We start from the raw sequence: 15,045 nt of genomic DNA on the forward strand, positions 1-15,045 counted from the left end.
GTATATACAGTACTATGATGTATACCAGTGGTGGCAAAACTATGGCAAGTGTTCCACTGCAGGCTGTTTGTGTCATTGTAAGCTCTTAAAGGTTTACCATCACTGGTAAATACTGTACTTGTGACTTGTGGGAATGGAAACAAAAAGTAGAGCTATATAGATAGTTATCAGTGATACTTTCATGTTAAAGTGATATACCTTTGGTTTTATGACTTGCAGCACCTTCTCGAAAACAATCGTGAAAGGTGCCAAAAGAGCAGGGAAAATGACAATTGGGCGACAATATTTGTTGAAGAGGAGGACAGGAACAATTATGGAAGAGAGAGTAAATCGTCCTGGATGGAATGAAGATGATGACATATCTGGTATGTGAGAATTCACTTTTCATGATTCAATTTTATTCTTCTAAGAGTAAGAAAAGAAGACATAGTTGTACTTAAACCCTTTGTTATTGTTGTCTTCAGCTTTTTAGGGAGCTGTTTGATTTTGTTAAGGTAGGGCCTTGCTATATAGTCCAGACTGGCTTCAAACTCACAGCAATCCTCCTACCTCAGTCTCCCTAATGTTGGGATTACAGGCATGTGCTTCTACCCCTAGCTGTACTTGAATATTGATGTACGAAAGCCAGTCTCTCAAAAAAGTTTGTAAGTGTTTACAGCTTCTTAGGACTGGGAAAATGTTATTTTTCTACTACTCTGTTAAGTAGATAAAAGTCTGTTAAACTCACATTGACCATTGTATGTGGGTTTTTTTTTTTTTTGATCTCTGCTTCCCATTGTCCTTATTTATCTTACTACAAATTTCAGTGAGTGACTAATGAGGAATGCTGAACTCCAAACAATCCTGGTTTTTGTCGTTGCTATGAAATATTCAAAACTTTTAAAAAATAAGCAGAACAACACTATTTGAAGAACTTTTCTAGGTAGGTCTTATTAAAAAGAGAAAGAAGGAAACTCCACGAGAAATTTATACCCTTGTACCTTACTATAACAGTATAAAAGTAAAGGAGGGGCTGGGGATTTAGCTCAGTGGCATAAGCGCCTGCCTTGCAAGCAGGCAGTCGTGAGTTTCATCCCTGGTACTGATAGAAAGGAAAAAGACAAAAAAAAAGTAAAGGAGTAAGGACTAAGGACACTGACTATTCAAAGATGAAGTTTGGGGTTTCTGGTAAGAGCACTAAGGGTCCTCATAAACAAAATAGGGAACCTAAGGGGAAAGAATTCTTAAATGCTAAGAAAAAGACATAAATATTTAAAACAATAGAATTTAGGCAGCTGAAAATACTTCTCAGGAAAATAAGACAAAAAAACAAGTTAGCAAAATGCCTTATTAAATTTCTTTTTCTATGCTTTAGCCCATTATTTAGTTACGTTATGAAATTAACACTACAAAGAATGTGATATAATGTGAGATAGAAAGCTATTATACCCTTTACTTTATCTAGGTCCTAGATTTAGTCACTAGTGGTTATACAACTACTAGCTATGACAGCCACAACACCATTTTAAAAGAAACCTCATCCCAAAAAAAAAAAAGGGGGGCTGGAGATTTAGCTCAGCGGCGTAAGCACCTGCCTTGCAAGCAGGCAGTTGTGAGTTCACTCCCTGGTACCGATAAAAAGGAAAAAGACAAAAAAAAAAAGAAACCTCATCTTCAGTGAGGGCACTGGCTAAAGGTCTCCGTTTTGGTGCACCAGTGTAAAGAACCAATGTGGTTTTGTGTGTATGTAGCATGCCCTGTGCAATAAGAAATACATACTGAGTTAAGTACATACTGAGTTGAGTACAGACTGAATTCTGTGGGCAATGAAAAGACCCACCATGCCATTTCTGAAGTGACCATTTGTTGAAAACCTGACCTCCTCACAGTCACAAATAAAGCTCCATAAAATTACTACTTCCTATTTTACTGACTCTGCTAATTTGAAGTTTTATGATGTTAGGAAATAAAAGCATTCTCTGTAGCTGGGCACAGTGACATGTACACCCATGCCACTTAGGAAGCTAAAGCACAAGGATCTTTCCAACTTCTCAATTCAAAGCTAGCCTGGGGAACCCAGCAAGACCCAATCTCAAAAAAAGAAAAAAAAAAAAACTATGAGAGACTAAATTATATACTGTTCTTTGTACTTTACAAATAAAAGATGGCATAAAACTACGCCTACAAATTATGTTACTTTGTGAAGCCCACAGATTAAAATACAAAGACATTTGTAGGGATAGCTGTTGTGTGTTGGTTTGTTGTTGTTGTTGTTGTTTTTAATTTTAATGGAAGAGAGTCCTATCTTTACCTTGTATATTAGTTCTTTGAGTACATTTCCAAAGGCTTAAAAGTTAGACTTGACTTCTGTCACATTAAAATAAATTAAAAAGTAAACTAGGACAGTTTTTCACATGAGATTGTTTTGTTTTGTTTTATTGATCTTTTGGAGACAGGGTCTTGCTATACAGTTCAAGTTGGCCTTGAAACCACTTCATAGCCAAGACTGGTTTTGAACTTGTGATGATCCTCCTGCCTCTTTAGTGCTGAGATTACAGGTGTGCACCACCACACCCCACTAAATTCTTGATTATTGAGTAAAGTCGTCCACATCCAAAATCTAAAGAAATCAATAACCTGTAATTCCAAAACTATGAGGAAGTTTTTCCATATATACCACATCCTCCAACAAACATATTTCTAAAAAAAAATGTGTAACTTTCATATCAGTCTTTTTTTAAGAGTCTTTTTCCTCATTGAGCTTCTAGTTAATCTAAAAATTTTCTTATAAAAATGTATGCTCTGAATGTAAGCTAAAAGCTAGATAATGAACTTCTGTAGTGATTATGTGAAAGATAAACTTTAGTTAAGGGTGGTGGTGCACACCTGTAATCCCAGCACTTGGGAGACTGAAGCAGGAGAATTGCCATGAGTCCAAAGCCAGCCTGGGCTACATAGTTTAAGGCCAGCATGAACTACATAATGAGGCCTCATCTCTAAACAAACAAACAAACAAACAAATTTTAACTGAGCATGGTGGTATACACATGTAATCTCAGCACTGAAAAACTGAGGCAGCAAGATCACAAGTTTGGGCCCAGCCTCACCACTTAGCAAATCTCAAGATTTAAAAAGGACTGGAGATACAGCTCAGGGCAAAGGCTCTTACCCAGCAGGCCAGGGATATAGCTCAGTGGCATAAATACCTGCCTGGCACGTGCAAGGTCCTGAGTTCAGTTTCTAGTACAAAAAATGAAAATCCAAGGCCTGTGTGCCCACAAGGAAGGAAGGAAGGAAAGAAGGAAGGAAGGAAGGAAGGAAGAGAAAAGAGAAAGAAAGAGAGAAAGAAAATTTTCTTGACAAGTTAGCCTCTGAGTGTTTGAAATGCTTTTATAAGAATCTTATATTGAAATCACTGAATTATGGCATTAATGAAGAAGCCTGATTGGTACACGAAATTATCAAAAATTCAGGTAATACATTCAAAATTATACTAATAAATTACTTAAGTGGTATTGTTTCTTGGCATTTTATATTGAGTTACTGATACTCATGTCCTGACTGTCGACTGCTGTTTTATGATTCTTTATAGAAGTTTCCACTTAGTTTGTAGTACATGTAATACTTGTGATATCATGTAATACCCTAAGATAAACATTCTGTTCAAAAGAAAATTTAACCCTTTATTTTGAGCTAACCACTTCTGTACAGCTCTCTCCATCATTACAGTTTCAGATGATAGTGAACTCCCCACAAGTACACTGAAGGCCTCAGAGAAGTCTACAATGGAACAGTTGGTGGAAAAAGCTTGTTTCAGAGACTATCAGCGATTAGGTTTGGGAACCATAAGTGGCACCTCATCCCGTTCGAAACCAGAATGTTTCCGAATCACTGCTTCCAACAGGATGTATTCTCTGTGCCGGAGGTAAGTGTCAGTGGGCTGCAAAAAGGGACAGTTTCTTCCATTTAAGTTTTTTATTGGTACTGGGGATCAAACTCACGACCACATGCTTGCAAGGCAGGCACTTATGCCGCTGAGCTAAATCCCCAGCCCCTCCATTTAAGTTTTTAACAGGCTGTTTATAATCTTTAGCCCAGGGAGAAATACAAATTCCAAAAAAGAGGAATAAGATCTCCAGGAGTATATGTATTTAAGAGATACTTTTTATGTGGCATAACCAACTATCTCATTGGCATTCTGAAGATACCAGCTGTATCACTGAAAATTGTCTGTATTAGGTCAGACGGTAAAATGCAAAAGTGCTTGTCTCCTTAAAGAATTTCCTTTGTCTTTTTCTTCCCAGGTTGCTTCTTTTCTAGTATGCATGATGTTTAATTTAAAGAATAGGATTTGCTCAGGCAGATGGGAGAGATGAAGATCTGCTGTCAGCCAGGGATCCACAAGCTTTTCTGTATAGGACCATGTAATAAATATGTCCAATTTGTGAGCTGTAGAGTCTCTTTATTGCATCTACTTATCTCTGCCACAAAAGTAGCCTTAGGAAAGGAAAGGAATAGGGGAACTTCGGCATGTAGGCTATAATTTACTGTCCCAAGTATAGGCAAGGTTTCTTATGCTGCCTAATTGGAATATTTACTCAGAATATTATTTAAAGAAAATAAATGGGGGGCTGGGGATTTAGCTCAGCAGCATAAGCGCCTGCCTTGCAAGCAGGCAAGTCGTGAGTTCGATCCCTGGTACCAATAAAAACAAAAAAAACAAAAAAAAAAAAAGAAAAGAAATGAACACATTTTGTTTTTTCTCTCCTTGTCACCTCTTGCTGTTTTCCAAATAGAGTAAGCTCTATTTTAGTATTTATTATATGTAAATATAGATTTTCTAAAGCTACATTCCACAGTCCATAGGTTTGATCATTTTCATTTTCAGATAAGTTGTTTTCTTTACATTTATAAATTTTACATTTTACACTTATAAATTCTTGCTTTAATTAATTAGCTCCAAAAATGCTTTATAAGTTGTAAATTTTATTCATATTTTAAACAGTTGTCTTAATGTTACTATTAGTTTCCAACCTGTTGCTCCTGAAGAACTATAGATATGTCATTTTCAGTGACAATTTAAGTTTACAAAGAGAAATAAGTTGGAAATATAGTTTGAGACTGTGGATAAGTAAACATTTTCCATGAAGTACTGAAAAATCAATCCTCTAAAATGCAGTAATTTTTCAGGAATTTTCTGTTCTCACTAGATTTTCTTTGTGGATAAGTATAAGTGATATTATTAGGGGGTGAAGTCCTGTAGGTTGGAAAGCTAGTTATCAAATTATACTGTCAATAAGAAAACCAACCTCATTTTTTAGTCAGTTGTAAATAAAGTAAAATATTAGTAAATGATTTTTTTTGTCTTTTTTCGTTTTTATCAGTACCAGGGATCGAACTCACAACTGCCTGCTTGCAAGGCAGGCGCTTATGCCACTGAGCTAAATCCCCAGCCCCTAGTAAATGATTTTTAACACTTGTTATAATGTGTTTATGTTGATGTAAAATAATATATATCCGTCAAATTATTGGAAGGAGGTAAAATAATAAATTCAGAAGAAGGAAAGAGGGCCACAGAACACAAAAAACAACTAGATTATAAATAGTAAAATGGATTTAAATTCAAATGTATCAGTAATTATATTACTTATACACTAACTAAATATCCTAATTTTAAAAAAAGATTATCAGGATGTGTATGTTTTAAGCTTTACACTACTTTCAAGAGACATATCTAATATATAAAAATACAAAAAAATGGGGCTGGGATTTAGCTCAGCGGCAGAAACACCTGCCTTGCAAGCAGGCAGTCGTGAGTTCGATCCCCGGTACCGATAAAAAAGAAAAAAGAAAAAAAATACAAAAAAATAAAAAAGGATAAAAAATACACCATGCAAAACTAAAAGCATAAAGAAAAAGCTGTTTTCACCAATATAAATGTCAAAGTAGATTTTAAAATAAAAAGAATTACTAGCATACAGAAGTATGACAACAGATTCATTTCATACTCAGAAACTCAATACCAAGTAGAATTTGTTAGAAAAATACATAATGCTCTTGACATTTGAAAGATAACATGAGGATGTGTTCTAAGTAGTAGAGTGCTTGCCTGGCATGCCCAAAGTCCTGGTTTGATCCACAAGAAAGAAGGAAAGGAAAGAAAAAGAGAAGAATGGAGAGAGGGGAAAGAAATCAGTGTAAGCACCACATTAGTAATTAAAAAGAAACATATATTAATGTTTTTATATATCCTACTTTTATAAAATATAGTTTTATAAAATGTAATATACATTTATGATTTTTTTAAAAAAGGACTCATACCAAAATTAGGAGTAAAGGGATAGCTCCTAATGTAGAATGTATCTTACAAGTCTTGCATTAAAATTACTTAATGTGGGGGCTGGGGATTTAGCTCAGCGGCATAAGCTCCTGCCTTGCAAGCAGATAGTCGTGAGTTCGATTCCCGGTACCGATAAAAAAGAAAAATACCAAAAAAAAAATTACTTAATGTTCATATTAATGAAAGATTTTTCTCTAAGAGCAGAACAATACAAGAATGCCTCTTATCACCACTTATATTCAGTGATGGATTTGAAGTCTTAGACAACACAAAAGAACTAAAAGAAAAGCCAGGCATGATGACACATGTCTGTAATCCCAGCTACTCCAGAGCTGAGGTAGGATTACAAGTTCAAGACTAGGCCAGACAATTTAACCAGACTCTGTCTCAAAATTAAATAAAGGGCTAGGAATGTAGGTCAGTGTTAGAACACTTCCCTAGCATGCACAAGGTCCTGTATTTGCTCCAAGTACTGCAAAAGGGGTGGGGCTGGAAAAGTAAAAAGGATTAAGATTGAAAAGGGAAAAATAAAATGTCAGTATTCACAGATGACCTGAATGTACATTTAGAAAATCTTAAGTAAATTCTGTCAGTCACTGATATAGTTACATATATTCCAAAACCAAACTATTACAAAATCAAATTTTTAAAAATGATGCTGTTTACTTTCTGTGATACTATTTACAAAATTTAATGTGTAAGAAACATTAAAAACAAAAGAATAAATCTAATGAAAGACATGCAAGACCTCTATATGAACACTCAAAACAATATTGAAGATCATTAAATGTCTAAATAATAGCTGTTTCATATTCTTAGATTAGAATACTCAAAATTCTAATAACTGGAACTTCTGAAAACATGTTCAGCTTGGGGCTGGGGATTTAGCTCAGCGGCATAAGCACCTGCCTTGCAAGCAGGCGGTCGTGAGTTCGATCCCTGGTACCGATAAAAAGTTAAAAAAAAAAAAAAAAAAAAAACATGTTCAGCTTTACTTGTTGGTCTTCAAATGAACAGAAATTAAAATCCCAGTGAAACCACTGTATACCTGCCCAAGTGGCCAAAAATTAAGCTGACAATACAAAGTGCTGGTGAGAATGTTTGGCAAATAGACTGTCATTAATTGCTAATGGGAATACAAATTTGGTTAACACCTTCAAAAAGTTGTCTGGAAGTGTCTACTAAGCATTTAAACATCTCCTGAGTATATTTATAACTTGCTACCTAAAAATCCTACTCTTTAAATGGGAAAGAATTTCAAACAGATACACACATTGGTCACAAAAGACATCTTAATGTTCAGAGCAACATTATTGTTACTATTATTACTGGTTGTCTTTGGTAGTTCTGGGGCTTGAACCCAGGATCTCACATGCTAAGCATATGTTCTGCAATGGAGCTGCACTCCCAACCTTTATTTGGTTTTTTTTTTATCAGTACCAGGGATCAAACTCATGACCACACACTTGCAAGGCAGGTGCTTATGCCGCTGAGCTAAATCCCCAGCCCCCACCTCAACCTTCAATAGTAATTTTTTTGTACCAAGAATCAAACAAAGAACCTTGTGCTTCCAGGCAGGCATTGTGCCACTGAGCTACATCCCTCTCCCCTGTAATAGTACTCTTAATAAGCAAAAGCTAGAAACTATTCAGAATTATTATTTATCACAGAAGGATAAATAAATGGTAATTTAATCACATAGTGACACAATATACTTCTTTAAAATGAACCAACTACAGCCATGCACAGTAACACGGATAGATCTTAAAAATATATAGAGCAAAAGAAGCCTGACAAAAAAGAATAAATTTTGTTGGTTTCTTTTATCTAGAATTCAAAAATAGGGAAAATGTATCTGTATTGTTATCAACCAGGAGTGGTAATCTCTAAAGAGAGAAAGTAGTAATTGGGGGGACACACAAGAGAATCTTCTTGGATGCTAGTAATGGATCTTTTCCTGATGCAGGTTATGTTTTGAACATTTTCATGTGAGTTACTCTTCGATACAAGTTTCCACAGCTGCTTCTAAGGACTGGTCAACCTCTTGAGGCTTACTATGGAGCCTGGAGCTTAAGGCTGTGCAGGCAATGGGATAGGGTGGTGGCAGGGTAGTTGGTGTCTCTCATGAGTCAGTGATTCTGTACTGAGAGCAGCCTCTGTTGGTCCTCAGGCTCAACACTACTTGCCCCAGCACCCAGGGCTATCCAGCTGATACTAAGCCCGTGTGTAGGAGCAGGAAAGCCTAAGATTCTGTGTAGCATAGTGCACCTATGGTACTCGAGTCAGTGAAAGGAGACAGCCCCTGTCAGGAGGCTGGCAGTGAAAGAGGATAGGGGTTCTTTCCTCGATACTGAAGCAGCAGCCGGAGCCGTTTCACCTCACAGCCTTGCCTACACATAATATCACTGTGTCTAGAAAAGTTGGGGAAAAAGAAATAGTAGTATGGCATTAGAAATAAAGGATCCTAAATGGAACTGTATTTCCAGACTTCATGAATAATTATATCTGTACCCTTTCCCTCCTTTCAGCACTGCTTTATGTAAAAATAAGAGATTAGAATTTCTGGAAATGGATAGTGATGATGATTGTTCAACATTATGAATATAGTTAATGCCACTTAAGTGTTCATTTTAAAAATGAATACATGGTAAATTTTATAGTAAGTATACTTTACCACAGTAAGAAAAAATTGCCAGAAAATGATGCTGGTTAGTAGTTGGGAACTTACAGATTTCCTTTAGTGTAACATTTCTAAATAAAGAAATGACTGAATTCTGACTTATTTTCTTTTACTTAGTAATCTATAAAACAAGCTACTCTTACATTTTTTTATTTTCCCAGCATTATATCCCATAACTTTAGGATTAATCTTTTGAAGATAAACATCAATATATGGTATTAATAAAATATAAATATAAATATTTATAAATATAAAATATTAATAAAATATAAATTCATTTTGACATTTTAACATTTTGTTCTTAAGCAAAAAGTCATTTGGTTTTGACTTTTAACCCTTTCACCATCTCCCACAGTCTAACATGGATGTGCTTTGTTCTCTGTTGTTTTAGTACTCTATGAGTTGTTGACAATTTGACTCACCATTTTCATAAAGTTGACACTAATCCAGTAATCTTACAATCTTTAAGTCAAAGAAAAATAATGCATTAAGACAAGATAAACAGTTCCACAGAAGCCTTTTAAATAATTAAATGTAATATGTTTATTTTCTAAGCTTGGTTATTTAGCAAAATAAATAACCAAATATTTGGTTAATTAACCTTTGATCATTTTAAATTAGCAAAAATTAACCATCTCACTTAAAGTGACTCAAAAAACACTGCACAATGGTTGATGGGTTAACTATTTCCACCTTTTCTCCTGAGGATCTAAGGAGTTGCAATAAAGTTCCATATTTAAAATATATTCCTTACCCCTCAACCAATGTGCTTCTGAGTCTTAGAAAATTTCTGTGATGTTGTGCAATTCATATCCTTATATTCTCTCTCCCTCTTTCCCGCCTCTCTTTTTTTCCTGCTTTTTTCTCTCCTCTGCTGTCTTCCCGTTTCCTCTCCTTCTCCTTCTCCTTTTCCTTCTCTTCCTACTTCTTTCCTCCTTTCTTTCCCTTTTCCCCCAATCGTTCCCTTTCTTCCTTCATGTCTCTGAAGCTATCCTGGCCTTTTAGTCATACCTCAAGCTGTACAGGACAGTAGTTTACCAAGAGTAGCCCGCTGCTATCGACACAATCGCTTGCCTGTTGTATGTTGGAAGAACTCAAGAAGTGGTACTTTGCTCCTTCGATCTGGAGGATTCCATGGGAAGGGCGTTGTTGGTCTTTTCAAATCTCAGAACTCCCCTCAGGCAGGTAAGCATCTTTGTAGCACAATTATGACTCTTTTCACTTTAGACTATTCCCATAAATATGCTGGGTATGGTGACACACACCCATAGTCTTAGCTACTTTGGAGACTAAGGCTAGAATATTGCTTTAGCCCAGGAATTTGGGCATAACCTGTTCAACATAGTGAGACCTTGTCTTTTAAAAAGCCTTCCTTATGGCTGAGTAGTATTCCACTGTATAAAAATATAACCTTGAGCTGGGTGTGGTGGCTCACACCTGTAATCCTAATACTCAGGCTAAAATCAGAGGGATTGCTGTTGAGTTTGAGGCCAGCCTGAGCAACATAGCGAAATGAAGGCCAACCTCCTCTACATACTGAGATCCTGTCTCAAAAATGCCAGAAAGTGAGGCAGGATGGTGCACGCCTGTCATGCCAGTTCTCAGAAGGCCAAAGCAAGATTGCTGTGAGTTTGAGGTCAGCCTGGACTATGTAAGTGAGTTCATGGCCAACATGAACTGCACATTCAGACCCTTTCTCAATTTTTTAAAAAAAAGTCTTCCTAGAAAATAAAATGTAAACTCTGGAAATGCCAGTTGTGCCCTTTCATCAAGCCTTTTCAACATACACCTTGTTTAAACAAGAATTACATTTCATAGTGTGGAGGTCTACCTTGAGTTTGACATTTTACTTAATACATCTGGTCTACACTTCAGCTTTCATAGATATTAGTATAATGAAGTATTTAGCTATATCTCCAGCAAATCAAGTGAAAATTAGATTGTACTAATATTTTCCCTAAGAAACATTGATATGTTAAATAGCCTCAGAGGAAGTAGAGATTCTGTCCCATGTTATAAGAGATGTGAGTCTACCCATGTGCCTCTAAAGTATCCAAGCCAATTTCCTTGCTTCTCTTTTGCTACACACAGGCATGTTCAGATTCCTACCAACTTCGATTTGCTGTCAGAATTGTTTCCATTCTGTGCTTATTTTTTGCCCCTGTTTTAGGAGTACAAGGGAACCCTGGTGTGGTGGTACACACCTGTAAACCCAGCATTTGGGAGGGGCTGAGGCAGGAGAATTGTTGCAAGTTTGAGACCATCTTGGGCTAAAAGGGAGCTCGAGACCAAACTGACCTACATAGCGAGACCCTGTCTCAAAAAAAGAAAGAAAGAAAAACAAAGGAGTATTAGAGAATCTTAGCAGTAATTTTGGTTTTTGTTTTATTTTGTTTTCCTAGTACCGGGAATCAAACTCATGACCTTGCACTTGCCAGGTTGATGCTTATGCTACTGAGCTAAATCCCTAGCCTCATAATTTTCTACCTTTTCCCTTTCTTCCTCCACTTTTCCTCTACTCTTCCCTCAATAAATCTCGATAAGCTCATGTTTCCTATTAGGCCAAATGTGACACAGTAGAAGAAAGCTTCTGGTATTGAGAAAGTCCCACCTCCACCCATTCTGGGATGCCAGGAAAATCTACTGTCCTCTGCTCCTGGTAACATGGGTAGGATGTTGGGGGAGATCATCAAAGAGATACTGTGAATCTTCTTGTTGAGTCTCTTCTATAATGAGAAGCCATGTGGTTTAAAGGTGACCAGGGCTGGTTTTCTAGACCAGGGATCTTCTCAGAGAATGATGAAAGCAGTCAATAGGTAGATGTGGTAAAACCAACATTTTAGGATTATTCACTTCATTGATTGGGGCTTTAAATAGGGGCTGGCTTCTCTGTTTGGGTGTGCTAACATGAGACTGAATAGAGAAAGTATAAAGAACTGTATATGTCGAAGCTTGTTTTGGTAAAAAGGCAGGTTCTTTTATTCAGTGTCTCTTCCTTTGTAGCTCCTACCTCCTCTTTAGAATCCTCCAGTAGCATAGAACAAGAAAAGTACTTGCAAGCCTTACTGAACGCAGTTTCTGTCCATCAAAAACTCAGAAGCAACAACACCCTTACTGTCAGGCCAGCACTTGCTCTGTCTCCAGGTAAGACTCAATAACACTTTCCTTTTGACAGCTCTTCCAAAAGGCCCTTCCCAACCCTGGATTGGTCTCCTTAGTTGTTTGTATATCCCTTTAACAAGATTCTTTAATAGTCTTACCTTACCTAGAAATCAAAGCACCATTATCAATGTCTGGTCAATATTTAGAAATGTAATTATTTCCTTTTCAAAACAGTAATAGGAGAGGCAATAGGGAACATAAAGTCACCCCATTTTACCCCAAAAGCTGTCTTACATGAATTTTAATATATTATGAAGTTGTATGTATAAGTTGAACATCTGTTTATATTAAATGTATATTTGTTAAAATCATCTTGTACAATTGTGAAATTCTCAAAATAGCCTTTTCTGTAGCCTTTTATAATTTTGCAGCACAGTTTGTTTTCTCTAGATTTGGATGAAGCCATTAAGACTTGTACTAATATTCTATTTCAGTCATCATGTGATGGAACCCCAAAGGGTTCATGTAGAGGTAACCCTAATGTGTTAGACACAGGAGCATGTGACTTGACAAGTTGGTCTCTTTGGCTCTATCAGCTATTTGAGTAGTTCAACATAAGCAAAGAGTGGCTTTTCTTGTAATGTAACACCATGCATGCCTTGCTTCATTTATCATTAAATTCTCTGATTGTACTTGCCAAACCTAACTCTGTAATCTTGCAAATGTGTGTTATCTCTGATGAAATAATAACATTGCCTTGTTATCTCTAATAAAGCTTTGGGTACTTAAAAAGCACAATGTTTGGCAGCAATTAGACATGCTACACATGAAGATAACTTTTTGTCATTTGAGTAATGTTAACCCAAACGACATGGTTTTTGTTCTTCTTTTTGGCTGACTTTAGGGACTGAAAGGAGGACTTCAAGAATGTCCACTGTGCTTAAGCAGGTAGTGCCAGGACATTTGGATGTAAACCCATCCAATAGCTTTGCTCGAGGAGGTTAGTAAGATTGATTTTATAAATAAGCACTGATAACAAGCTTAAAAGCAAAAAAAAAAAAAAAAAAAAAAAACGTTTTTCCAGGTAGTGAATATTTTTAAATCAACCAATTATGATTTACATTGTTCTTAATTACCCTTCACTAAATGAATTATCAAACTTATTGGCATAGTGACAGAAGAGTTTAGCTGGATGGGACAATAGATAAATTATTGCTATCTTACATATTGATGCGTTTGGGAGCACTAAGGTATGAAGGGAACATGTCTAAATGGTGTATCAGCCCTGAGAGCACACCGTGATTTTCCAGGTTCACAGGATGGAAATAATTGTGTTAGCTTTATGTTACTATGACAAAATACCTGAGGGGAATAACTTATGTAAAGAGAAAAGATTTACTAGCTCGTGGTTTAAGAAGTTTTAGTCCTTGGTCACTTGGCCTTATTGCCTTTAGGCCTGTGATGAGGCAGAACATCATGTGGGTGGGAAGTATGTGGTACCCATGGCAGCCAGGAAGCAAACAAAAAGTGAAAGGGGCCAGGATCCCAGTGTCCCCTTCAAGGGCACATCCTTCCATGACCACTCTCTTCCTTCCACTGGCCCTACCTCCCTAAGTTTCCACTACTTCCCAATAGCAACACAACCTAGGGACCAAGTTTTCAATACTTGGCTCAGCCTTGAGGGGAGGGGTATTTAAGATCCAGACCACAGCATCCAATCATAGAAGTATTAACAACTAAGGAAAAGTACATACCCAAAGCTATGCTTCCAAAGCCTTTGTTTTTACTCCTGTTTTCTGAAACACTAGTTTGGAAGGTAAGATAGAATGACATTCAGATTTCTCTTGATATACAGGAAGACTAACAAGTGGCTATTTTTTGCTTCAAAAGGTTAACTTGAAGTTTATCTGAGATTCTCTCTGCAGAAGAAATTCCAGATTCTTGCTTCACAGTGGCATCACTGCACTCTTCCTCTCTCTCTCATCCTTATACTTTTAAATTCCCTTGAACTTGGTGCTGCTCGGCAATGGAAAACTCTTTTCTTCCTTACAGTAATCCTTTGCATATACAAGCAACTCTATTTGTTAGTCAATTCTTTCCCATCTACCACTATATAACTTTTACATATTAACTCTAGCTCTGTCCTCTGACGTTAGAAAGTAAGTGCAATTTTTGTTACAGCTAATCTCACATTTTATCTCTAAAAACTTTAGTTAACTCTGTCTTCAATTCAGATGATGTAGTCCATTTGCCATCCACATCACTCAGGACTGTCCACAGAATTGAATATATAATTCTAGTTATTCGTCCAGCCTAATATTACGTTAGTTATAGGCCCATCACAGAGTTAGCCCAGGCTGAGATTAATATCATCTGAAATCCCCATCTCTTCTTTAGTGTGCTGTTGTTCTTAATATACTGGCCTCGTGGGTTGTTACTGGACCTAAGTATTTGACTACTGTGTTCTCTACCTATAAAATTTCATCTTTTAGAATGTTCTTTAGATGTGGACTGTTCCAGATTTTTTGGTTCCCAATTCTGTTGACCAGTGTATTAACTGTTTTTGCAAGCCCCTGGGTCATCCATAGATTTGATCATTGTCTTCATGTGCTGTGTTGCTTTAAAATACTGAATAACCTGAATTGAACACAGAGGCCTAATAACAAAATAATATAAACCTCTCCAAAAACAGTTTTGAGTCTAAATAACTACTTCCACTACTGAAACTCAACTGGCCCATATTTCTAAATCCATGCTAATCTTTTTAATCCAAGATTGTCAAATTTGCAGATTGTTACCTGTATCACAATAGACTTTATGACTATTTTGACAAAATTTGAATCAATACCTTTTCCTAAGTAATCATAAATCATAAATATAGATAATCCATACTAGAATTTGTCTCAGAAACAACATAAAAGCTCTATTTCACAAAATTTACTTT

General features: G+C 36.4%; 1 protein-coding gene across 7 annotated transcripts in view; it reads left to right on the top strand.

The window, feature by feature from the left end:
- The window catches only part of Sbf2 (SET binding factor 2), a 497,072-nt gene that overhangs the window by 421,011 nt on the left and 61,016 nt on the right, over positions 1-15,045 (top strand). For 2 of the 7 annotated variants that reach the window (XM_013148062.3, XM_013148065.3), the window contains 5 exons: positions 220-365; positions 3,691-3,904; positions 9,988-10,184; positions 12,003-12,143; positions 13,006-13,101. In XM_013148062.3, the coding sequence (XP_013003516.2) occupies positions 220-365; positions 3,691-3,904; positions 9,988-10,184; positions 12,003-12,143; positions 13,006-13,101 (794 nt within the window). Of the gene's footprint in view, positions 1-219; positions 366-3,690; positions 3,905-4,283; positions 4,751-9,987; positions 10,185-12,002; positions 12,144-12,595; positions 12,900-13,005; positions 13,102-15,045 lie in introns of those variants that run through there. The other 5 variants (XM_013148063.3, XM_063251915.1, XM_013148064.3 and 2 more) reach the window with 5 other exon arrangements.

This window comes from Cavia porcellus, unplaced genomic scaffold (genome assembly GCF_034190915.1).
Source record: "Cavia porcellus strain 051 isolate PalLab524CR breed Dunkin Hartley unplaced genomic scaffold, mCavPor4.1 scaffold_6, whole genome shotgun sequence".
In the NCBI taxonomy this organism is placed as follows: domain Eukaryota; kingdom Metazoa; phylum Chordata; class Mammalia; order Rodentia; family Caviidae; genus Cavia; species Cavia porcellus.